At 43.5% G+C, this 26441-nt stretch overlaps 1 protein-coding gene across 1 annotated transcript in view; it reads right to left on the reverse strand.

Moving 5' to 3' along the window:
• Map3k5 (mitogen-activated protein kinase kinase kinase 5) overlaps positions 1-26441 on the reverse strand; it is a 187038-nt gene that overhangs the window by 88554 nt on the left and 72043 nt on the right. The window contains exons 4-7 of the mRNA XM_051164552.1: positions 24222-24415; positions 23193-23361; positions 21105-21211; positions 17735-17905 (exon numbers count right to left, since the gene is read on the reverse strand). Coding sequence (XP_051020509.1) covers positions 17735-17905; positions 21105-21211; positions 23193-23361; positions 24222-24415 — 641 coding nt within the window. The remainder of the gene's footprint in view (positions 1-17734; positions 17906-21104; positions 21212-23192; positions 23362-24221; positions 24416-26441) is intronic.

The raw sequence follows: 26441 nt of genomic DNA on the forward strand, positions 1-26441 counted from the left end.
GCTGAAAACATTAGCCCACAGATTTCGGAAGTTTAGAAAAGTGCAAGAAGCATGAAATAAAATAGTGCAAATGCCAAGACCCAAAAGCACACAGAGAAAAAGTATTGTGGAGTCAAATCCTGGCTTTATTGCCCAGCTGGTGTCAGGCTGTAGACACGAGTGGCCTCCTGACTTTAATTGCCCAGCTGGTGTCAGGCTGTGGACATGAGTGGTCTCCTGACTTTAATTGCTCAGCTGGTGTCAGGCTGTGGACACGTGTGGCCTCCTGGCTTTAATTTCCAGCTGGTGTCAGGCTGTGGACACGTGTGGCCTCCTAGCTTTATTGCCCAGCCGGTGTCAGGCTGTGGCCTTCTGTCTCAGCCCATCTACAGGTATGCATCGCTCAAGCGGGTTTAAGGGGGGAAATAGAAGGATCCAGAGGGTACTAGAATCCCACAATAAGATTTTCATGATGGGTGGACCTAGACCCAAGGGGGTCTGCTCGAACTACTGCACCAACCAAGGACAATACATGCAGTAAACACTGAATCCCTACTCACATCTACCCAATGGACAGGACATTTTCCAGTTGTGTAGAGAGTGGGGACTGATTCTGACATGAACTCTGGTGCCCCCTATTTGACCATTTCCGCTTGGTGAGGAGGCTTGGTGGCACTCAGAGAAAGGATAAGCAGGCTACCAGGCTGAGACTTGATAGGCTGTGACCATATGGTGGGGGAGGATGTCCCCTTCTGTCATAGACCTAGGGGAAGGGAAGGGTATAGGGTGAAAGAGGGGAGGGAGGGAGAAATAGGAGGATACAAGTAAGGGGATAACAACTGGGATGCAATCTGAATAAATTAATGAAGTCTTAAAACTGACCAGAGGGGAGCTATAGCATAGCTTAGTGGAAGAACCTTTACCATATTTTATTAGAGGCCTGAGTCCAGCCATCACCCCTGAGGAAGAAGGAAGAAAGTGCCGGGGGTGGGGTGGGGGTGGGGGACAGGAAAGAAGAAAAAGCAAGAAAAGGAAGTTGGCCAGAGAAGAATAAAGGAGTAACATCCTCAAAGAACCAATAAAACTGAGTTGGTTGTGCAGCTCAAACAATAGACAGTAGAGGAAACAGGACTTCATCTCTAGGGTAATGAAACGATGTTTTGAGACAAGCAAAAAACTAGAACTCGTTGCCTGCTGATCCACCCCACAAACACCAGTGTTTTCAGACCAAAAGAAGACTGATTCTAGTCGGAAATACTGAACTGCAGAAAGAACAAGCATCAAAATGGGTAAACACATGACTATACATAAAGTCAACTAACTATAGCACTGAGTCTATTGACTATTTAAATTAAGCTTTCTTTTCTTTCTTTCTTTCTTTCTTTTTTTTGTTTTTTTGTTTTTGTTTGTTTGTTTTCTCTGTGTAGTTCTGACTCTCTTGGACTCACTTTGTAGACTAGGCTGGCTTCGAACTCACAGAGTTCTCTTGAGTGCTGCAACTAAAGGTATGCGCCACCCAGGCCTTTCTTGGTCAGATTATTTGAGAAGTCAAGACCCACCTAACTTGGGCCACACTTTCTAGTAACAACCTACATAAAAGGACACGGAAGAAGGAAGCTTTCGCTTTTTGCCTGCTTGCCCTCACTCTTGTTGGTAAGCTCATCTTCTCTGCTGCTGCTGCTGAGGCATTCCTTCACTGTTTTTCACCTACTTCTTTGTGACTCCAACACAGAAGAGTTCAATAGCTAGCTCTCCAAGAATCCCCTAGGACTCCACTGCCAGACTGGGTCTCCTGAGAGACACTCAGCTGAATAACTACTGGATCCTTGGCCTTTCCAGGGGGAGACAATGTTAGAACTGCCAGACGCCAGACTGAAAGCCTGTGGTTCTCAACCAGTGGGTCATGACCCCTCCAGGTTCAAACAACTCTTTCACAGGGGTCACCTATGAACATTAAAACAACAACAACAACAACAACAAAAAAAAAAAACCCAGAAATTTACAATTCATAACAAAATTGTGGTTGTGAAGTAGCAATGAAAATAATTTCATGGATGGGGGTCACCACAACATGAGGAAGCATATTAAAGGTCCGCAGCCTTAGCAAGGTTGAGAAGCACTGCTGTCTGTTCCTTTTGAGAGCCCTGACGGATGTAATCCTGTAACCACTAGGGAGCTACTAAAGGAACGGCATGAAAAGTATTACTAAAGAGCTAGTAGAGAAGACAACGTAATGCTCAATTATCTTGTTAAAAAAGAAATCAAAAAACAAAGAACATGACATAATGAACAGTAAGGTGAAAAATATAACCCCAGTTTTCAGTTACCACATTAAATGTAAATGACTTAAAATACAAAGATTTCCCCAAACAATTTAACAGGAAAGAAGGAAAGAAGGAAGGAAGGGAAGGAGGGAGGGAGGGAGGGAGGGAAAGAAAAGAAGAAAGACAGACACAAATACATATATTTTAAAGAGACACTTTAAATATAAGGACACAAGTAAGTTAAAAGTGCAACAATGGCTGGGTTTGGTGATGCATGCCTTTAATCCCAGCACTCAGGAGGCAGAGGCAGGCTGTGAGTTCAAGGCTAGCCTGGTCTACAAACTGAATCTAGGACAGCCAAGGCTACACACAGAAACCTTGTCTAGAAAAACAAAACAAAACAAACAAACAACCACCCCAAAGCAACAATGAGCAAACACGTAAACAAAAACAACAGCAGATGTGTGGGGGTAAACCAGGTTACCCTGTCTTATCTGCGACCCTGCACCCAACACCTGCAGAACTCCTGGGCAGAAAGGAGCTCTCGGCAGGCTTCAAAGAACTGGGGAAAAGGCAGTCAGTGTCTCTCTCTCTCTCTCTCTCTCTCTCTCTCTCTCTCTCTCTCTCACACACACACACACACACACACACACACACACACACACACACACACACAACAGCAGGACAATCCACTTCTGAAGATCACAGGACAAATCACCCTGGCACTTGTGTTTGAATGGAACTACACAGAAAGTCCAATACAACGACATTCCTGGGGTGTAGAAAAACTTACACCTTTAAATGCATGTGTTGGGAAAGAAACAAGATTGGAAAAAAAAACAGCTATTATTCCTGAAGTCTAAAAAAATTATACATGCATATACAAAATATAAAGTAGATATGCAACTTAAAACTCAGTAAAATGGAAAGACCCCTAAACAGAGAGTTCAATAGAGAATGAAAGTGTGAAAGAGAGGAGAGAGAGAGAAGGGGAGGGAAAGAGAAGCTATTGCAAGATAAAGGAACAAAGAGGGGCATCATTATAGCTCTAATATGTATGGTATCATATATTATCCTATATAATGTATCTCATATATATATGTATGTATATCACACACTGATACTAAAAAAAGATCAAAAGCCACTTCCGAGCAGTCAATGTTATGCCAATGAGGATAACAGTGTGGATGAAATGAAAGTATTTCTTGAAAACCAAATATCATGGTGCAAGAGAACAGCAATCCCTGGTTCCTCCTAGCTGTCCCAGAGCACAGACTAACTATAAGTGATCCTTGTATCCATCCCCTCCTAGAATGTGAGCGCCAGCAAAGACTTTGCAGTTCCTGCTAGCAATGAACCCCCAGGCCCTGACTCAATCAACGCAGCTGTGCAATGAAGGTACCACTTCCTCCCAAGAACCAAAGGCAGGAAGTGACGCACACAGCAGGTCATGCAATGTAGAGAAGATCCGTTGGCTTCCATTACAGCTCTCAGCCCTTCATCTTCACAAACTGCAGGACCATCAAATACATCCTAGGACAGCATTAAATTGGTGGTTTGCACTCCACCTTCCCTGTGTCATATTTTAATATTGTTGGAATTTATTGTCTATTAAACATATTGAGGATATTATTCATAAAAAGATATTTTTCCCCGTGTAACACTTTTTGCTAGAAGTTAATTTGCAGCTAGGTTGAGTTTCTCCTGAAGAAAATGTATAGATTTATCATCACTAAAAGGCTTACTGATTAGAAATCTGTCACACAAATTATTAGATCAATATTAAGAACAATTATGTTATTGTATTCTCTTGTTCCTTGATGTTACTCCCCTCTCACTGCCCCCCCCCGCTCCCTCTCCCCTCCGCCCGTCCCTCCTCTTTCTCTCTCTCCCCCCTCAATCTCATACACATATAAAGTGAATTAATGACTAGAATCCTCCTACCCTCCCACTCTTATAAACTAACCCCTACTTGCCTCCCTACAAATCCCTTTCAAACATTCATTTTCTCTGAGATCTACCGAGTTTGTGTGTATTTAAGATTCACACTTGGGTAAAAACTACACACGGATGCTAAACTAATGAAACTATTTCGGGTGAAGCTGAGTCATTTTAGAGTAAGCAAGCCGCGGAAGCGAACTGCTCAACCATCCTAACTCATGTCTGTGCTGCACTTCTGTGTCATGAACTCGGCAGATGATTTGGCCTGCCCTGCTCTGCCATCCCTCTGAGATCTGGCCAAAAGGAGCAGCCACTGATGGAACGGCCAGGGGTAAAAATGCTTACAATCACAACCACAAACGATTCTTGCAGGTTAAAATGTCCATGAAGATGTACACCAAGCCTAGGAGTCTGGAGTAGGGATGTGTGCTCTTCCTACAGAGAATGTTTCTAGTAAGGCAATCCAGTCACCGTGTCCACCAGAAAAGGCTGTGGCTGTCACCCAAATGCTGAGTACAAAAGTAGCAGCCTCCCATTCATGAGGTTTTACTAGGCAGTGGCTCTGTATGCGACCTTTGGGTCCAGTATTTACAACTTTGACAACTGTTTAAGCCAGAGGGAACTGTAAGCAAGGAAGGAAGTTATGCAATATGGAGCGGTCAAGCAGGAACTTGACTTTGTTTTCTGGATTCCACAGTATAAGCCTTCTCCTCTATCCCTCGCCACTCTTGGTTTGTACTTTAAAAACTAGTTTAGTTGCTTTTTATTACATGTGTGCGCGCGCACACACATATGGGTGCCTGTACATGCACTTGCATGTACTTGTGTGAGTGTGGGTACACATGTGGAGTCCAGAGGTCAACGTAAGGTGTCTCTGACTGACTTTATGAGACACGGTATCTCAGTGAATCAGCTAACAAACTAGCCAATAAGCTCTCGAATTCACCCTGTCCCCACCACGGTGCTTTTCAGGGGGTGCTGTGGATCTGACTCTCTTCATGCCTATGTTGGAAGTGTTCTGTATTTAGGGACATATCCCTGGCCTCTTCTGTTTCACACAGTAAAAGAGAGGTGAGTTGGACAGGAAAACATAAAAGAACCGAAGAGGAGAAGGTAGAAAGAACTGCGTTTCTATTAAGAATAATGTTTGTATCTTCTATTGATATTAATATATTCTAGGAAAATGGAGTTTTCATACCAACCATATTTCATCAGTTTTATTGGGCTAAAAACTAATACTTAAGAAGTTGTTACGGTGGCACTACTAGAATATGCCCATACAAAACGTCAAAGAAGACATTTTACACCGTCAAAATCTTCACAATCCAATTAGCAGGAGGGCAAATGGACGTAGCTTTATGTCAAGAAGTCTACAGTGGCTAGCAGGGCACAATTATTAAGATGGAACTAAAATGATGGGCTGAGAGTAACATTAAAGCAGAGGGAACTTCTGCCACAGCCTCAGCTGTCAGCTTGTCACAAACTTAATGACCTGGGAAGAGGGAGCCTCAGCTGAACAGCCTAGACAGACTGGCCTTTGGGTGTGTGGCCATGAGGCTTTTCTGTAATGGCTAATTGACACAGGAGGGCCCAAGCCACTCTGGGCGGCACCATCCCTAAGGCAGTGGTCCTATGCCGTGTAAAGCCAGCTGAAAAAACCAAGGGAGCAAGCCAGCAAGCAGCATTTCTCTGTGGTCTCTGCTTCATTCAGTTCCTGTCTTGGGCGTCCGGCTCGACTTCCTAACTTAGCTTCCTTATGACGGAACCTTTGCTCCTGTAAGTTGTATTCTGGCCACACTGTATCACAGCAATAGAAAACAAATCAAGATAACTTCATTTGGGGAAAAAAAGAAACTTTAGCAAAAAAACTAAACATAGCTGGGTGTGGTGGTGCATACCTGTAATCCCAGCACGCTGAGAGACAGAGGCAGGAGGATCTCTGTGAGTTCGAGGCCAGCGTGATCTACAAAGTATGTCCAGGACAGCCAGGGCTACACAGAGAAACCCTGTATCAAAAAACAACAAACACACACACACACACACACACACACACACACACACACACAAAAAGAAAGAAAGAAACAGTCACATGTTAAGAAAATTACGATAATATAACAGCATGAAGTCACTTCCATTCCTGTCGGTTTCTCTGCTTTCACACTAAACATTTGTTGAAAGGGAGCTAGTGCATTGTGCTACACCCAGTTTCCTATTACATCCGACAAGCAATACTTTGCATCTAAACGCAGTTATATCATGACTATATTTAAAGTGAAGCACTTCTCACTCAAACTCCCAAAGTAACAGACTTGGCTTAAGAACTTCCTGTAGTTAGGCCCGGTCCCTTAGCTGACTGTGGCAGAGCGAGGCCTTGGCAGTGAGCGGTGTTCTTGTAGTAAGGACTCTGCGCATTTTCACCGTGGCCAAGACAGCGAGCAAGTGTCTAACCCTGAGTACAGACAAGTATTCCTGACGTGCTCTCCAGCTGGGAGTTGCCAGACTCAACGGTCCATCTCACTGTCATTCCTGTCTGCGCCGTAACAGCTGCGATTCTCCCACTAAGACGGGGGCAATTAAACTAGAAAGCCAAGCTCCTTAATGTATCTACGGACTTCTGAAATTATCACCCATGGAACTTTCAAAGGTAAAGCGAACAGTATGAGCAGGAAACGAATGTCAAGTCATCAGCTAAGGTGACCTGCTGACCAGGGGATAGCCTTCTCTCTAATTCCAAACAGTATTTATTCCCTCCACTTATAAAAAATGGCTTTTTCCCCCTGAAAAGAGAAAAGCCATGTTGTGTTATGGTCTGCTGTTCAATTTGATATATCATCTCTTTAAAGGCCACATATTTCTTCTGAGCAAACACCCAAAAGAACTGAAATTGAGATCTCTAAGGAGACATCTGTACCTCAACACACTCATAGCAGCACTTTTCACAATGTGCAGAAGATGAGAGAGCCAATATGCTGGTAAGTCAGCTAAAATAATCACAAAGCAAATATAAGGTACCTCCAACAGAGTCACAGAAACCAGAAGTAGAACCGCTTGCCGGGGCGGAGATAAGGGAGGAGTGGAAATATCTCACGGGTACAGAATTTCAGCTTTGTAGGATGGAGATGGGTCTGTGGATGGGTAGTGGTGACAGACACACACCAGTATGACAGACGCACACTTGACGCTGTTGAACTGTATTCTCAAAACTGGTTAGGGTGGCAAATTTCTTTTAAAGCACATTATGTACTGCCACCATCAAAGCAAACAACACAAAGAAACCAGCCCCACAACTTTGGGAGACTGACCCTCCATCATGTAAAGATGCTATTCTTTGTTTGTTTGTTTGTTTTTTAAGTTAACATCTAGGCTTATTTCTTGTTACCACACATGCACTGCAGTGAAGGTCACTGTTAATAAACTTTGTGTTGCATCTGCTATTTCTTTAGGATAGGCTCCAAATACTATAACTGCATCAAAGAACATGAATTTTTTCGGAGCTCTAGATGCACAATGCCACACTGCATCCCAGAAAGATACGGTTGACTTATATACCCAAGATGACTTCCACACTGTGCCCATGTTAAAAAAAAAAAAAAAAAAAAAAAAAATCTCATCTCTTTTCCCTTTGCCAAGAGATAACGAAATAATTTGAATGCCCTGATACTCCAACAGCTACTGAAGTCAAAGAGGCTTCTGTCATTAATTGGTTAGTACAACAATTGCATTGTGGTTATAGCTAGCAGCTGTGGTTGCTAGGCCAGGTAATATCCTACTCGGAAACAGCAAATCATTGATGCCAGGTACCAAGGAGTTCTGGTCTGAGAAATTATTTTCTGAACTGCACATGCAAATCCACAACAGCCAAGTCCCACGTGAGCATGGCAACTTCACTGGAAAGAATAGAGCTGATTAAAAAACAAAACAAACACAACCAAAATAATAAAAAACGAACCAACCAAAAAAAAAAAAAAAAAAAAAAAAAAAAAAACCTCAAAAAATAACAAAACAAAAACCCAAAATAACAAAATCAAACAAGCCAAAAATCACAAAACAACAGAAACAACAACAACAACAACAAAAACACCAAGCCCCCCCCCCAAAATGACAGCAGATGTATAAATCCCAATAGAGATACATGGAAAACATGAAACCATGGCAACACAAGTTCTCAAAAAATCAGCAGCCGTATAGGAATGTCACCTAGCGAGACTGAGTCAGATGAAATTCCAGAGACCTCAAATGTATGTTCAAAGACAATATTAATATTCTAAGCCACTCGTGCCACCAAAGAATTAACTCTAACTATTATATCATTTTCTCTTTATAGGTAAGGTCTTAAAGGAGACGTGGTGTCCATCCTGCCAATAAGCATTTCTGTGGTCCTCAAGGCACGGCGGTCCGTCCTTATCCCCTCGGAACATTTCCAACTGTGAAGAATGTCAGATCAGAGTTATTCAGGGGTTGCCAAGGCTCCCGGGTCAAAGCCTCACGTCTTCTCAAAGCTCGCTGCCCTTCCTGCTTCACTCTCCTTGTCTCGTCTCACTGTCTCCTACACCTCCCAAACATCTTCTAGCCAGTGTGATCCCATGGCTGTCTTCCCTGACTTATTTACCATCCATGATGTTGCCGGGCATGGTGGCGCACACCTTTAATCCCAGCACTCGGGAGGCAGAGGCAAGCGGATTGCTGTGAGTTCGAGGCCAGCCTGGTCTACAAAGTGAGTCCAGGATGGCCAAGGTTACACAGTGAAACCCTGTCTCAAAAAACAAAAACAAAAAAAAAAAAACAAAAAAAAAACAAAACAAAAAAAGGCATAGCCTAAAAAGTGAACCACAGACTCATCCCACGAAGATGAAAAACAGTCATTTCGAGTGCATGAGAGACAGCTTGGTCCATACATGAAGACCTGAGTTTGACTTCTAGAACCAAGGAAGGCCTTGGTGGCCAGCACTGCCGAAGGTCCCTGATGCTCACTGGCAAGCATAGCCAACTCGATGAGGTCCAGGCCAGTGAAGGGGGGCGGGAAGGGGGGGGCGGGAAGGGAGGAAGAGAGGAAGGGAGGAAGAGAGGAAGGGAGGGAGGGAGGGAGGGAGGAAGGGAGGAAGAAAGGGAGCGAGGAAGAAAGAAAGTGACAGCACCCGAACAATGAGATCTAAGGTTGTCCTTTAACTTCTACATGCATATACATGTACACACACACACACACACACACACACACACACACACAATTTTGCAATATTAACCTAGATCACAGAAATGTCCATATAGAAATACAACTGGACTTCCATATCTATAGGTTCCTCATCCCAATATTTAACACATGACAGGTTGAAAATATTTATTAAAATATTATGTCAATACCGAATTAGTACAGATGTTGTCTTGTCCCTTTCCCCTAAGCAATACAGTGAAACAGTTATGAGTGTAGAACTTACAGTGTGTCAGGTATTCTAAGCAGTGTAGACAGAAGTTGGGTACATAGAGGACTGTGTGAATAGGGCCTATGCAATTACACACCATTTCATCTACAGATTTGAGTTCCCATGGATTTGGATACTTGGGTGTCAATAACTAATTCCTCAATAACTAACTCCCTATGGACACCAAAGAATGAATGTAGTAACTTTATTCCAGCCAACGTCACTAGCTTCAATGAATAAAACAACTAAGCCACTGACCACAGAAACACGTTAAAACACATTCTTTCCTAATGCTTCAATCTGCATTGGGATGAATCCACATATTGATTCCAACCCTGCCCTTTGGGTCCCATCGGGTTCACTAACGACATATCGTAATGTGCATCACTAAAAGAAAAAATACCCCTTTTTTTCATATTTTGTATCTTGACATTCTGTATCCCTAACTGGACTTAGCTGTGGATTGGAGTGTGCCCAGTGCAGTAAAAGGATGCCATGCATGGCCCCTATGTCAGGTGACACGCAAAGGAGCATGGGACCTTTACTATCCACTATGAAGCAGAACCCTGGACTTCCTAACAATATTTAAAGGAGACCTGCAGGAAGGGCTCCATGAGACACGCCATCCCGACTGCCTAGGTGGGTGGGGTCCTCTCTGTTGAGTTGAAGCTCTTTTTTTTTTTTTTTTTTTTTAATTTATGTGCATTGGTGTGAGGGTGTCAGATCTTGGAGTTACAGACAGTTGTGAGCTGCCATGTGGGTGCTGGGAATTGAACCCGGGACCTTTGGAAGAGCAGACAGTGCTCTTAACCACTGAACCAACTCTCTAGCCCTTGTCTTTAAACTTCCTACAGCGCATGGATCACAGCTTATTCAAACAAACACAAAATGATTCAGGCTATGACTGAGGCTTGAGGGGCTGACTGCTTGCAGTTTTGACTTGACTGTAGTTTTTAATCCCAGCACCTGCAGTTGACAAGCAAAGACTCAGATGATTACAACTCACAAAAAAAAAAAAGAAGGTCAGTTGAGACATCAGGTTGGGATGAGGCACCAGGGCAGATGTGAATACTAGGGCTTGGTGCTTGGTAAACTCGGCGGTGCCTTAAATGTCAGCACCCTAATGGGGGCAGCCTTCGTTCTCAGCTCTAACAGAAAGGGAAGGGCCAGTGCTAATGAGAAAAGGCCATGCATGCCCTACGAGGTGGACTGAAACAGTAAGAAAATGCAACGGCTAAATAAGTGTACAAGCATTAAAACTAATCCACTTGAAAATAGGGCCAGTCTTAGTGTCTAGCAGGATAAATGGATGTGGAGACGCTAAAGGTAAGTTATGAGCAGGCACTCTGATGAAGTGACATCATCGCTAAGTAAGTCAGTAAGTGGTGGAGATCAGTTCCTAAGGTCTGCCACTGAGTTGGCTGACTCTTAGCAGCCTTTCCTATTACTAGAAAATTCAGAGGTAGCTCGGAATGAGATCATAAAAACAGGGGCATCTTTGCTGGCCCTCAAGACCTTGACCGCAAAGTTTTTCTGAAGACAGTTAATCTCAGGCTAAACAGGAAGCATGAAAAAAGGAACCAGTAAGAACTGAAACTAAACCAGAAGAAGACAGAAAAATCCCTGCTTTCCTAAAGTGACCCTAACACAGCCTTGACGTGTCTCTCAGCAGTCCAAACCGGTTCTGAAAAGCGGAAACTGCTATTCTGCTCCTGAGCCAGATGCATATGAACTTCCCTGAACACATTTTCCACTTGAATTCACAGACCGTGAAAACAAGTTGTTTGGGGCACTGTGGGCAGGCTGTCTCAACCACATCCAAGTGGGCACAAAGCTTCCCAAACAACAGATTCTAATGCCCCTACCATGAGGAATCATCTAGTGAGTAAACCTCACAATAATAAACATGCTGCGTAATTGCATTCCTCTTTTGCAACAGGAGAGAGGGATTAAAAAAAAAAAAAAAAACCAAGGTTAAGAGCCACAACAAAGTTTTTTGCACTGTAGAAATAATCTGAGGTACAAACTCAAAGTTTCAAACCAAAGCGTCCCGTGAAGGGTGCAGATCACTGTCCCTCTAGTTTTACCCAGACTCCCAAGGCATTGCTCTTTATGATCTCCTGCTAAGGTACTAGGATGACACAAATTTTAAATATGATTATTTCAGCTTCACATATTAACAATGTGTTATTGGCTATGGGGAACTCCTGAAGGATTAATCTCCTTTAATATACAGACAGACAGACGAGATGCACCAGTACAGTTGTAAACAGAAAATCATACATTATTAAATCCCATATTCTGTATGTCTCTGAGGTTTTTTGAAGACCTTATCTAACTATTTTACCCACTTCCTGTATACTCAGGTAATCAATTTTATTCCTTTTCAAGTCTCTGATGGCGTTGAAGACCAGACAGCTGTCTTAGAGTTAAGCTTAGTTGTTTAGGGGTTAAAGATGTTTTTAGGTCTAGATAGATGTTTTAAGTTAATAACAATGAGATATGATAGATATTGATTCACATTCAGAATTTTAGATGCACCAAGGTAGGAAAGATGTTTTCTTCAAGGCTGTCAAATACAAACACCCAAAACATTAAGAATGTAACATTTAAATATAATTCCTGATTGTGCCATGGTTCTTCTTGCTATAGGTAGTTTATTGTATATATGTGTAATAATATAAATATATATATACTTTAAAAATTAATAAAAAAAGAAAACTATACATTAATTGGTGACTATTTTCGGAATAGTAGGAAGTGCAAAAGGACAACAATGTAAGTAGTGCCTTTATACAGCCACCATCCAGCTTAAAATGAAGTGTATTAAATATTCCTAAAACAGCATGTGAATCACTCCTAGCTCTCCCTCAGCTCCTCTCTCTCGGTACCTACTATACTGGATTTAGAGGTTATGGTACCCATCCATGCATCTATACTGATCTATATACACATGACACTTATAAATACTATAAATAAGATAAGAAATTGCCGCTGGCCAATTTTGTTCAACGTACACACACAGACACATGCACAATCAGTACTAGAATGCGGGCCGTCGTTCATGCCTGGTAAGCACTTTACCACTGAGCTACATTCCCTGCCCTGTCTCTGTTCTAAAAGGCTTTCCTAAGTCTCAACATTCTCTAAGTTACACATCTGTTGTGTCTAGAGTTGCTAACTTCTCTGGGCAGTGCCAATGTCTCCAGGTGGCTATGAAAGTAAATACCCACCCAGCAATGGAATTCCTGTTTCTTTATCAACCTTGCCAAAAACTAATATTGTCAGATAATAAAATTTGGAAAATCTGAATAGTGTAATTTTGTATGTCACCATTTGGGCTATAAAAGGCCTTTATTTTACATATTTAAAGTATCTGGTGCTTTCTCTTTTACAAATAATTATTTATATTTTTAGGCGAGGCCATATATATTGAATACAGTCTTATACCGGTTACGTGCATGTTTACCTCAGACTACCTGTCTTCAACGGGTTTTACAGTTACTCATGTATTTACTATCTCCAGTGCTCTATATTTTTTCCTATATATTCAAGTTTCCTTCATCCTAAAGACTTACCTGTAACATTCCTCTAAGGAAGAGCCGCTTAAAACAAAAGACGCCAAACTTTATTTGCCCAGAATGTCACTGTGTGTGAGTCCTCTGCTGGTCTTTCTTTTCTTTCAGCACTTTCCAGTGGCTTCCCTTGAGGAGAACTGGGTCCTCGCCCTTACGCAACACAGGCTCCCTTAGGGTACTCATGACATAATCTTGCATTTCTGATTTTTACCAGTTTCACTCTGGTGTGTCAATACCCGCTTTTCTTTGTTTAGTCTGTGAGTGGCTTCCTGGGGGTGAGGGCGATGCATACATTTAATCAAGCTGGGGTGGCCATCAGCCATTAATGCTTCAAGCCTTTTTCCTTCTTAGATACAGCAATGTTCTCCACAGAGCACTGTGACTGTTAATTTCTCAATCTTTTTCTTCCCTCTGCTCCAATCTGATTTTGAATAACCTATTCTCCAGGTTACTGACCTTTTCTTATATTATATTTGACCTATGTGCTATCAGCCCTAACCTATTATATTTAACCTCTAATGTGGTATTTTTCAGGTCTAGAATCTTTGTTGTTTTTATTGTTTTCTTCCCATCCCATAATTCCTGATATTACTGTTCATCGTGGTCATCTTTTCACGTAAATTCTTTAATATTTTATCATTGTTTTTATGTCCTTGTCTTTTTGATGGTTCCAAAACCTACCTTGCCCATAGGTTGGCCCTCTCCCTGCCTCCCTCCCTTCATCTGAGACTCATGGAACCCAGACAGGTCGCAAACTCACTGTGTAGCTAAGACTTACACTGAATTTCTCCTCCTGCTGTCTCTACCTCTGGGACTACAGGCATACACACACCAACATGACCAACCCCATGGATGTGTTTCTATGCCTGGCTTTTCTCCTGATTGTGGATCACACTTGTTTACACTTTCACTAACTTTTCATGGGGTAACAGACATAGTGGATACGCTGTAGAGTCCGGGCTCTCCCTTTTTTTTCCTTTTTTTTTTTTTTTTTTTAAGAGTTTGGTTATGTCTTAGTTACTGTTCTATTGCTGTAAAGCGACATCATGACCAAGACAGATACGGTGCTGGAACAATGGCTGAGACCTTTACATATTCTTCCACAAACAGCAGGTAGGGTGGGGTGAGGTGTTTGGGGAGCAGCCAGACTGGGATGTCCTGGGCTTCTGAAACCTCAAAACCCTCTCTCAGTGATAAGACTTCCTCCAACAAGGCCACACCTCCTAGTCCTTCCAATCTTTCTCAAACAGTTCCACACCCTGGTGACTAAGCTTTAAAATACATGAGTCATTCTCATATATTTATATAGGCCGGTCTCTTTTAAACCACCACATTCTACTACCCCACCCCACAGGCTGTACCCACATCATGATACAAAAATCCACTCAGTTCAACTTCAAAACTCTCCATAGTCTTTCACGGTCTCAACACTGTTCAAAAGCCTAAAGACCAAAGCTTCTCCTGAGAGAGACTGAAGGCAATCTCTGAACTATAACCTACTATAAAATCAAAATAAAAAAGCAGATCACAGACTTCCAACAAAAAAATGGCACAGAATCTACATCACCATCATAAAAGGGAGTAAAGGGAGCACAGTGGAGGAAATACTGGACCAAAGCAAGAGCAAAACCCAGCTGGGCAAACTCCAAATTCTGTATGCGGCAACGTCCAATCTCCTTCCAGCTTTGTTGACTGTAACACATTTCTCGCTTCTCTCTTTGGGGATGGCTTCATACTCTGCCAGCAGCCCTCCCTGGCTGTATCCCAGGGCTCTGGCATCGCCAACATCTGGAGATCTCCAACGCAATCCAGGCTTCACCATCACAGCTTCATGCAATGGCTTCTGCAGGTGACTCCCGCGAGTTACGCCTCAGTGGCTTTCCTCAACCAGCAGAGGAAGCCTACAACCCTTTTACTCCTAACCCTTCTTGACTTAAATGCAGAATAACATGGCCAAAGCTGCCAAGTTCTTCTGTTTGCTAGAGCTAGAACCTGCGCAACCCCCACCCCCACCCCCCTTCCTTGCATTACATTTGCGTAAGCCTTCCTTGGTTTAGGCCTAGGAAATCCCTCAGATTTCACACTTAGAAGGTTAGTTGGGTGTGGTCCTGCCCTGAGGTTACCACTCCCTTCACTCCAGTTAGCATCAGGCTATTCTTTAGTTTACCTCCTTCAACGCTAGATTTAGCTCCAACATTACACTTTCTGGTATTCTTTTTCTCCTCAAACTATACGTTTTGTATTTTTTCCTTGCTCCATTTGTTCCTTTTCCTTGTGGATCTGCATAAGAATGGTCATGTGACCCGGTAATTATTGGGCTGTCTTGAAATCTCTTTTGCCAACATCATTAATTCAAAACTCTTTAATTTAGCCACCCCCCCCCCGCCATGTTTTTAGGACAAGGGCAAAATGCAGCCACATTTTTTTGACAAAATATCACAAGAATGGGCTCTAGGCCAGATCCCTTTTGAAACCTCTTGAGCAGGGCCTGCACAGTCCAAGCACCCTCAGCACCACTGTCTTCCAGGCTGTTACGAAGGCCCAGGAAGTCCTACTCAAAGCCTTCAACCACTTTTCTAGTTCCAAGGCCCAAAGTCTTCCATATTCCTCCAACAAACAGCATGGTCAGGCTTGTCACAACAAAACCTATATCTATAATATGAACTTCTGTCTTAGTGACTGTCCTGTTGCTGTGAACAGACACCATGACAAAGGCAAATATAAAAGGAAGCAATTAAAATTGGGGGCTGGCTTAAATTTTTTAAGATCTAGTCCATGATCATCATGGCAAGAAGCAGACTGGCACAGAATTAGAGCACAGCTGAGAGCTTTACACACTGATCCACAGGCAGCAGGGGGTAGGGGGTAGGGGGTTGAGAGAGGGGGAGAGGGAGGGGAGCAGAGGGGGAGGAGGAGGGGAGGAGAGGGAAGGGGAGGAGAAGGGGAAAGGGGGAGAGGGAGAGAGGGGGGAGGACAGGGACAGTAAGGGGGAGTGGAAGGGGGAAGAGAGACAGAAAGACAGACAGACACCATCCAACAAGGCCACACCTCCTAATCCTTCTCAAACAGTTCCTCTCCCTGGTGATTAAGCCTATGAAGACCATTCTTATTCAAACCTCCATAGGTTATAAGACACAAATAGAACATTAGCAGTGTCTTAGTGTATTGAGCCTTGGTTTTAGTTTTATTAACACAGTTCTGTGATGGTCTTAACTCACTGTTCGCCCTTCATCCTAGGCTTGGCCTTACAGAGTTTCAGTTGAAAGACTTAAGATTCTCTAACTCAATGACTCAATGACTCAATGACTGTCTCTTCTGCAATGGGCAGCTGCTGAGACTTCTGAGCCAGTCTGCAGACAGCATTCCAGCTGCCATTTCACTTGGAGGCTACTTTGGTTTCACTCTGTGCAAACACACCCAGGGTTCCGCCAAGGGTTCTCCTCCCTCTGTGGCATATTCATTACTCCAGGGTTCCTTCTGGAAACTCGGGCACCTAACATCGACTCCTTAGGCCGCTAAGACTGTGATTTTCTATCTGAGCTCCAACTGTCCTATGCCCTGAGGTCCAGAGAGAGTTCCGGGTGAAAATCAGCTAATGAGGCTTCAAGTCCACGTGCTTCCCTTATCCAAGGACCAAAACCCTCCAGGTTCTGGTCCTCTGGTGACTCCTCACTCCTGCCTAACTTTTCCCAACAGTTGTAGTTGTCATCCACTGGAAGATTAACACAGCAGAAACTACTCTGTCCCTCCCAGAAGCCAGAACCTTAGGAGCAGCTGTGCATTTTAATATAGTCTGTTCCTCAGAAGCTTTGCTTTTCTTTTTTGTGTGTTGTTCCTTGGGGTTTCCTTGCGCGTTTGTTTAGCATTTCAAAGCCTTGTTTATAAAATTCACTCCCAACCCAAAAACATAAAGATAATTTTCAGATTTTAAGCTAAAAGTGTTTTCCTTAACATTGTGTGTGTGTGTGTGTGTGTGTGTGTGTGTGTGTGTGTGTGTGTTTTGGATCTTTCAACTCACTTAGAATTACATTTTTGCAGAAAGCTTAAGAGAGAGATCCTGAGCTGGGATTGTAGCTCAGGCTAGCCCAACATAAATAAGGCCCTGGGTTTCATCCCTACCACCAGAAACAATTAACAAATTAAAATAAGATTGAAGTTAAAATAGAGATCCAACTTTACTTATGTTTCTGATGAGATAAATCTATTTCCTAGTACCACTACCAAAGGTCCAAACCTCCTGTGGCCCATCAGCTTTGCACTCCCTGTCACAAATCTGGTCTCCTGCATATAGACTATTTTGCTCAGGTGTTTTGTTTGCCCAGGCTACAGTGGTGCTACAACCTCGTTACTCCAGCTTTTACAGTGGGCTGTACTATCTGGTAGAGCAACATGTTGAATGGAGTTCATCAGATTATATACTAAAGTTAGAAAATCTAAATTTAGCTCAGGATACACAATCAGAGACAGTGGGAATGCTCTCCTCCTCTCACCCCCACACGGTCTGACATATCATGGACTTTGGGAGCGAGCAGACAGTTCCCATCCCCAGTCTTACCAGGATGCTCCGTGGTCCCTGCTTTCAGTGTCGGTGAAATTCGAATCCAAAAACATATCTTTGTAGATGCGGCCAACAAGACAATACATATCCGAGGCAACTTGTCCTTCGCTTTTTACCATGGGGATCATGATGTCCAGGGCTTTTGCTCTGTCTCCAGGGAGATTTCTCCTGAAGTTAAAGAAACGTTGCTTCCATGTAGATCACAAAGGCAATTATAGACCAGCTGTCTTATAAAAACTCTACTTCATGTACTGATTTGAATCAGTCAAGTTTGGCAGAATAAAAATAAATTAGACGCTGAGGTTCCTCAACGGACTCAGTCCTAAGCTTCCTGATTCTAGGGCACATCTGCTGGGTCTGCCAAGGATCTCTTGTGAATTGAGAGTGAGCAACATGATGGCTCTGTATTCACCCACAGTCCTAATCTCCCTGCTGCCTACGAGCAGGTTCAAGGGGGTGAAATTCTCTTACCTGTGCACCCTGTGTCCTGAACAGAGCAGAACCAGTTACTTCAAAGAAGGAGAAACTCTTTTTAAAAATAACTTATTTATTTTTATTTTACGTGCACTGGTGTTTTGCCTGCGTGTATGTCTATGTGAAGGTGTCCGATGGCCCAGAACTGGAGTTATAGACAGTTGTGAGCTGCCATGTGGACTCTGGGAATTGAACCCGGAACTTCTGGAAGAGCAGTCAGTGCTCTTAACCACTGAGCCATCTCTCCAGTCCAAGGAGAAAGTGTTGACATTAGTTTTCAAAGGCTTTTGTTCCAAAACAACAAGAAAACTAATTCACAGGTATTGCCAAAATCCAAGTCCTCCCAAGGGCTGACTGGTTTTTCCATGCAGCTGAGCATTCACGGAAGTTGTTTCATGTGGTTCTTACTGTACTGAACTTGAAGATAAGGCCTTATGCATGCTAGACAAGCACTCTACTGCTGAGCCATGTCCCTTGTCTTTTTCTCACTTTTACTTTTGAGACAGGAACTCACTGAGTTCATTTTTAAGTAATAGGTGTAGATAATTCTCAAAACCATGCATTTCTTTGATGATGTAAATATTATGCTAACTGAAAAATAAGTCGCAGAAGGCCACCAACAATATGCTTCTACTTACATAAAATCTTTAAAATAGAACAATCGACAGACGGAAGGGCATTAGAGGTTGCCAGGGGCAGGAGGATCTGGGATGTGGGAAAAGGTGACTGCAAAAGGTTGAAAAATTACTCCATAATTCATAGGGATGGCAGTTATATAACTCAATTAATATACTAAAATCAAAGATATATGACATTTAAATGAGTAAGTTATATAATATATGAAATGCATTTCAAATAAAATTATTATCTTAAAAGTTATCATTATCATTAGAAGCTGGGCATGGTGGTGCACGCCTTCTTAGCAATCAAGGAGGCAGAGGTAGGTAGATCTCTGTGAGTTCAAGGCCAGCCTGGTTTACAAAGTGAATCCAGGACAGCCAAAGCTACACAGAGAAAGCCTTTCTCGAAAAAAAACAAAAAACAAACAAAAAAGTTATCATATGCTTTCTCATACTCTCAACTATTTAAGTTTTTTTGTTCATAAAATCGATCATTAGCTTTTATACTTACTATCTTGAACTGAGATTGTTGCTTTATAAAAACATGTTACTTTTGGAAAGCGAGACAAAGCACACAAAATAAAATTCTAAGAGAGTCTCGGGACTTTCTCACTTTGTTTCAAAATATATTTTACTCAGAAAATTAAAAAAAAAAAAAAAAAAAAAAAAAAAAAAAAAAGATGTGTTTGAGGAGAGAGCAGGCAAGCTCTGTGGGGACTTTCACTCCACATTAGTTGAGAAAGTTGGCAAGGTCTCCGCTTAGTTGGATAGTGAAGGAAACAAGGCAGTTCTGGTTGAGCACCATGCTGGCTTTCTAGAACAGCATGCATCTACTGGGAACCCTCAGGGACAGCTACACTCAATCTTTCTAATCTGCAGTGGCCTTAGCTGTAAAATGAGGGAAATTAAGGCTTATAAGACACACAGTGTGCTCTATATAAATTAACTATCCCTTCCTTTTTTTTTTTTTTTTTTCAAAAAGCAACTTTCTTCTGCATTATCATGGCAGATGAAAATGGCACAGCTAAGTAATTTTTGGACTGCTCAGAGCTCATGGTGAGAGCACAGGTGACCCTCCTTGACGACTCCAGCTGGGAAGGCAGACTGAGGTGTGCTGCTATGCAGACAGAAGGCAGGATCGGGAGGGACTAAGAGAAGCTCAGTCAGAAGTGACTCAGACAGGCGCGTGGGCACAGGACTTAAAATGTCACCAGCAGAGCTTTGGTCATAACTATGTTCACGGCAGTCCTGGGAAGACCTGTGTCTGGATGAGCAAAACACGCAGTCCCTCCTAACTACCCCCATGTTTGAGCTAACTGGTAGAAGAAGGAACACATGCTGTCAAGGCGGTCCTACATTCGTGTGGCTTCAATCAAATACTCATTGAAAGTATTTTGGGAAATGGCTTTGTTGAACATGCACAGATTTCACCCCTCAACCCTACAGAACAACAGCCATTTATATAGCGACGCATTGTGTTGGATATCACACTCATCTAGAGATGGTTTTAAATATATAGAGACTATACATGTTACATGAGATGCTATGCCACTAAATAATGACTTGAACATCCTTGGAGCTGGGTACCATTAAAGGGTTTTAGAACCAAGTTCCAACAAATACACAACAACAACTATATTTGCTTAAAAAAGTAGTGTCCTATTGATAAAATATCGAATGTTATAAAAGTATAAATAGTAAATACAAACTTTGTCAGAGGGGGGGAAAAAGGAATTATAAAAAGTTGAACCTAAAAATAGCATGAGAGGCTTTTACTCACAGAGAGACAGAGGAAAAACACACAGGTTGGTAAATAAATAAATAAATAAATAAATAAATAAATAAATAAAAATAACAGCATTGAAAAGAAAGAAGCAGTGGGATCGAAAATTCAAGGCCAGGGGGCTGGAGAGATGGTTCAGTGGTTAAGAGCACTGACTGCTCTTCCAGAGGTCCTGAGTTCAATTCCCAGCAACCACATGGTGGCTCACACCATCTATAATGCAATCTGATGCATACTGTATACATAATAAATAAATCTTAAAAAAAAAAAAAACAAAAAAAACTCAAGGCCAGCCTGAGATATACAGCAAGACCCTGTCCCCCAAACACACACAAAAATCGGAGAGAAATCAGAAGGCATGCCTCAGTGCTTCACACGGCTAAGGTAGACACAGTACAGGCATGTTCTTGTTGGGAGCTGCCGGGAAGCTGGGGGGCTTTGGTAAGTCTCAAACCATCATGCCACAGGATCCCAGAAGGGACTAGATTACCTGTTCAGTGCAAAGGCGTAATGAAACTTCACATGGTGATGCGAGGCCAAATCAAAGGTTGGCAGTTTCTCTAAAGTCTCCACCAGCTTCACGATAGAGTCATAGTCCTTTCAACAAGAAGAACAGCACAGAATTAAACCCTGAGGAGAAGCCCCATCAAGACAGCATCTGAAGCTGAGAAGGGGATTAAATGCAAAGTTAGACCTGTTGAGGGGGAGGGAAGGCGGCTGTGACAAGCTCCTCTCCCCTCTTCCGCCAAGGTATAGTCTAGACCGGAAACCATTAAAGAGAACTCTTAAAAGCTGTGACAGGGATGCTGAGGTGCAGGGCTTCACAGGGCTGAGGGTGGGAAAGAAATCGGTTTTCTTCAAAGGGCCGGCAGCTGGGAGTTTGACCATGCTCCAGTGAGTATGTGGGCAGCACAAAATGGACTTAGTATATATTTTTTCTTTCTTTCTTTCTTTCTTTCTTTCTTTTTTTTTTTTTTTTTTTTTGGTGCGGGGAAAGGTCAGAAGGATGAAAGTCAGAGAGTAAAGGTCAAAAGAGGGAAGGTCACAAGGGGGAAGGTCAGAGGGTAAAGGTCAAAAGGGGGAAGGTCACAAGGGGAAGGCCAGAGGGGGAAGGTCAAAAGGGGGAAGGTCAGAAGGGAGAAGGTCAGAAGAGGGAAGGTGAGAGGGGGAAGGTCAGGAGGGGGAAGGTCAGAGGGGGAAGGTCAGAAGGGGGAAGGTCAGAAGAGGGAAGGTGAGAGGGGGAAGGTCAGAGGGGGAAGGTCAGAAGGGGGAAGGTCAGAGGGGGAAAGTCAGAAGGGGGAAGGTCAGAGGGTAAAGGTCAGAAGGGGAAGGTCAGAAGGGGGAAGGCCATAAGGGGGAAGGTCAGAAGGGAGAAGGTCAGAAGAAGGAAGGTGAGGGGGGGAAGGTCAGGAGGGGGAAGGTCAGAAGGGGGAAGGCCATAAGGGAAGGGTCAGAAGGGGGAAGGTCAGAGGGGGAAGGTCTAAAGGGAGAAGGTCAGAGGGGGAAGGCCATAAGGGGGAAGGTCAGAAGGGGGAAGGTCAGAAGGGGGAAGGTCAGAAGAGGCAAGGTGCACCTGGAAGGACTGGAGAGTGAGTGTGATAGTGAAATGTTATGTAAAATTCCCAAACAGTCAATGAAAGTATTATGTTGGGGGAAAAAAGTATGTTCTGAGATCTTTAAAGATCCTAGAAGCCACACCTGTGTTTCCTCTAAGTTCCTAATAACATGAATTAAGGGATGAAAAAATATAGTTATGTGTTTTGATAAAACCCAAAGAAACAAGACAAATAAACCACAGAAGCATGGTTGACTCTTTTCACATTGTCAGGCTCCTGGTTGGCAGGGTTACATCAAGGACGATAAAATGGTTCCATCAAAGTCATTAAAAATTTGAAGGTCACGGGTCAACTGACTGGACTCCTGTTGCAAGTAGCAAAATTATTTCATCTCTTGTGAGTGAGTCGCTCTAGCCACGGGCTCCTGGCTGGCCTGGTCCTTTCTCCTGGGTGAGATGTACACAGGCAAAGAAGCTAGACAGCCTGGCTTTTAGGATACACCGCTAACCCACACCCTTCACTGAGAGATTTCAGTCCACTTGCCAGATCTTAAAAAGCCTAAGACATGCCAATAGAAATGATAAAGTCGGACCGTGGCACTGCCACTATTTCACAACACATCCGCCGAACGGTTCTTGCTCATGGCGCTGGCACTTTTCAGTAGCGTAACTTCAGGAAGTGGAAAGTATATCCAGAAAGCGCTAAGAATCTCTGCTGTTTGCCAAATCAAAGCCCTCACTGGCTGGCTGACAGGTGTGCCAGAGGCTCACAGAGGAGAACAGACCCCCAAGGGGCAGGTATACAATCAGATTTTGAGGAAGAGTAGACACCAGTCAGTCATAATCCCCGATACCTGTGGCCACGTGTGAGACTCTCCCACTCATAACAAAACCGAATAGTGAAAAGTTGCCAGTCAGCTCCGAGCAGCACCACAGATGACTTACTAAGGAACAGAAATTCAACCCTAGCATGCCCTCCTCCTCCAACGTGCTACCTGAGCGACACTTGGAGCATCTTCTCACCTGGATATCTCTGTACGAAAGCAACAGGTTGATGACAATGTCTGCTGTCAAAACTTCAATATTGTCTACTCGCTGCCGGATCCTTGCCAGTTCAGCCGCCAATTCTTTCCCAGTGTATAGATTCCGAGCCTTCCTGATATCATTGAGTATAGATTCCCGGAAGTACTGGCTGGTGAAAAAGCACACATTGCAAAGATTTAACCCTAGAAGACAATTCAGTGAAAGCCGCTTTTATAAGGGTGTGCACGGCATTTGTCTGTGAGTAGTTCTCAGCTCAAGGAGACATGCTGAATGAACAGCTCACGTATTTACATTATCAAAAACTTTGGGAGGCCATCTATCTCTTTTCACTTTCTGCCGTATTTCAAAAAACATCCGAACTTCACTGTTCCTTTTGCTCATTTGAGCATTGAAAGCCCACCTTCATAAAGAGTTTGAGAATGCATTGAAAGTAGCAGGCTAGCCAGAGCTATATTGAATTAAGAAAATATTTTACATTTCTTTTATTTTCTTTTTCAAGACAGGGTTTCTCTGTGTAGCCTTGGCTGTCCTGGACTTGTTTTTGTAGACTAGGCTGGCCTCGAACTCACAGAGATCCACCTGCCTCTGCCTCCGCAAGTGTTGGGATTACAGGCATGTGTGACTGCACCCAGCTACCATTTTACATTTCTTACTTATAGCATGTATATGTACTTCTGTGTGTATATATAAGTATATGTATACCTATAAATAATACACTTATATATAAATAGATAAGTTTACTTTAAAATAAATAATATATATCTATGAATATGTGTATATATATTTGTCATGACTATAAAACAGTTAATAGATTGGGAGCCAAGTTGTTTATAGGCAAAGTGAATGAGGTTTAACTTGTGAACTAAAATGACATCTCTTTTTTTCCCCACTCAGAGGATACTATAAACATTTCCTGGCTCTTAATTTGAAACATGTGACAAGATATACAAGCAAATGAGGCAGAACAGCACGGCTTGGTCCTCACCCAGTGTGGGCGCAAAGCCTTACCTGGAACTCGCCTGCGCCGCCTTCAGAAGCTGAACAAAGCGGTCCACAAGAGGCAAGCAGATGGGCCCCAGCAGCAGCTCGAAGTTGGGCTGCATGAGCTCCGTCAAGCCCTTCATGAAGCTGCTGTCACAGCAGTAGACCTTGTTATGCGGAGTCACCATGTAGGAGACGAAGGTGTAGTTCCCAGTGCACATCTGTGGAGACAGGAGGCACCAGGCAGTAGGGAGCGTGCCTAGGGGACACCACACCGACAAAAGAAATGCCAGGCCGTGTTTCAGTGACTTAGATTATTATTTGAAGTAGCAACTCTGACGGCAAAGGTCAACAGAAGAGATTCGTTTCTGATTGATGGCTCATGAAAATGGAATTTTCCAATCTCCTTAACTGCGTACTTCAATGTGATTAGGACTTACGTGTTATATCTTTTACCGGGCGTTAAATATGTAAGCACTGTCGCACATAGCTACTAGGATGCATGCTAAAACAAGAATAATTTAAGCATAACCTCCAGCCTCCAGGGAATCGGAAATTCAGTCAGGTACAAGGTAAGGAGAGTGAAATACTGAGAACTGTGGCTATGAGGCGTCCCTGGGAAGGCCGTGCAGGAAGCAAGGCCCAGATGCAGCCATTTCCCTCCAGGTTCCCCTGAGACTGTCAGAGCCCTCGCTATTTACCCCCTACAATGGGTCTCAGGTGTCCCTGTCTGCCTCCTCTCTGCAAGCGCCGAGGTCCATACACCTCACACCTATCTGCCTCTCTGCCACTGGCTCTCACTGACTTCCCTGCTCCACTCTCGCCCCCACATTGACTGCCTGCCATCTTTTCCCTACACAAACATGTCCATCACATGGGTTCCCAGAGGCACCCCCCACCCCCGCCCCGGGAGCCTGTAATAAAAGGGAGGCTTCCACCGCTGTCCACAGGAGCCTGACCCCTTCACATCCTGCCCTTTGCTAGCTGCAGCCTGTGCCTTCTCCCTCCAGTCACTGAGGCCTGTGTTGGCTGACCTATCAGTTTCCGGATTATGCCAGATCGAGGGGATATTTGTGCCAAGAAAAGCACTCTTGGGAAGATGAGTGAGCAGATCTGATGACTGCAGTGTAGGGCCCAAGGAAGGGACCAGAAGACAAGCTGAAAAAATTTTCAACTACATATTCTGAGCAGTGGGGAATCAACAGAGGGTCCTGAGCAGGAAAGACAATACAACAGTGGCTGTGCACTCTGGCATTCTGGGTAGACAACAAGATGGACTGGAAGAGCAAGGGCCACGACTTAAAGAAAGAAGGCAGGAAGCTTCTTGGCACAGACAGACAGGAGCAGCCCCCAAAAGGAGAATCCCTGGGTCAGGGAACCAGCCACCTGCACACAGGAGAAAGGAGGAGGAGCCAAAGGTAAATCCATACTTACAAGATTGGTTACATTAAGAGAAAGCAAAGGATGCAGCAGCCTGCAGGCCCTGGAGGACTCACTGATGTGCATGCTGCTCTCTGAGGAACCACAGGTAACAAACCCGATGCAGAGTCAGCTCCCCAGCTAAACTGTGAGAATACCTCAAGAGACTGAAACTTGTGGTGGGCTGCAGTAGGGTACTCGTTTTGAAGGAATATGGATTTCATAGATCAAAGGGACCGGGAATGAATGCAAAACTTTCCACAAGAGGATCTGGGGTGTGTGATGGGAATGTAAGCATGGGTCGGGGTATTATTTGATAAAACTCTGAATGAAATGTTGGGGACCCATAGAGAAATGCACATGCAGAGGGCTGAGCAGTAGACTGGACGCTAACAAATTCCTCCCAGACATCACTAGGAGTCCTAGCCTGGCAAGAGCAAACATTCGCTCAGGACCTGTGCAGAAGCAAGCATGGCCCCACTGTCACTACAACCTCAGAGCTCAAATGACTACAACATAAGAAAGAGGCTATGGCTCCACTCTACAGGTGAGGTGACAAATAGCTTTAGATCTGGCACTTGGCCTTGTATATTTAAGATTCGAGTCCGAGTGCTTTATCTGCAGTGCACGTGGTTGCTGCTGGGGTGAACGGACAGTCTCACATGAGCTTCTCAGGGCAGTCCACCTGCCTTCCCACCCAATGGTCACCTTCACAGGAACCCGAATGCACTAAGTGACAGCTCATGCCAAGTGCTTTTATGGCCAGAGTTAATTATTTATGAGCACGTTATGCTTTGAAGCACCCGCTCATCGGCAGTGAAGCAGAAA

Source organism: Acomys russatus, chromosome 21, assembly GCF_903995435.1.
Source record: "Acomys russatus chromosome 21, mAcoRus1.1, whole genome shotgun sequence".
Lineage (NCBI taxonomy): Eukaryota > Metazoa > Chordata > Mammalia > Rodentia > Muridae > Acomys > Acomys russatus.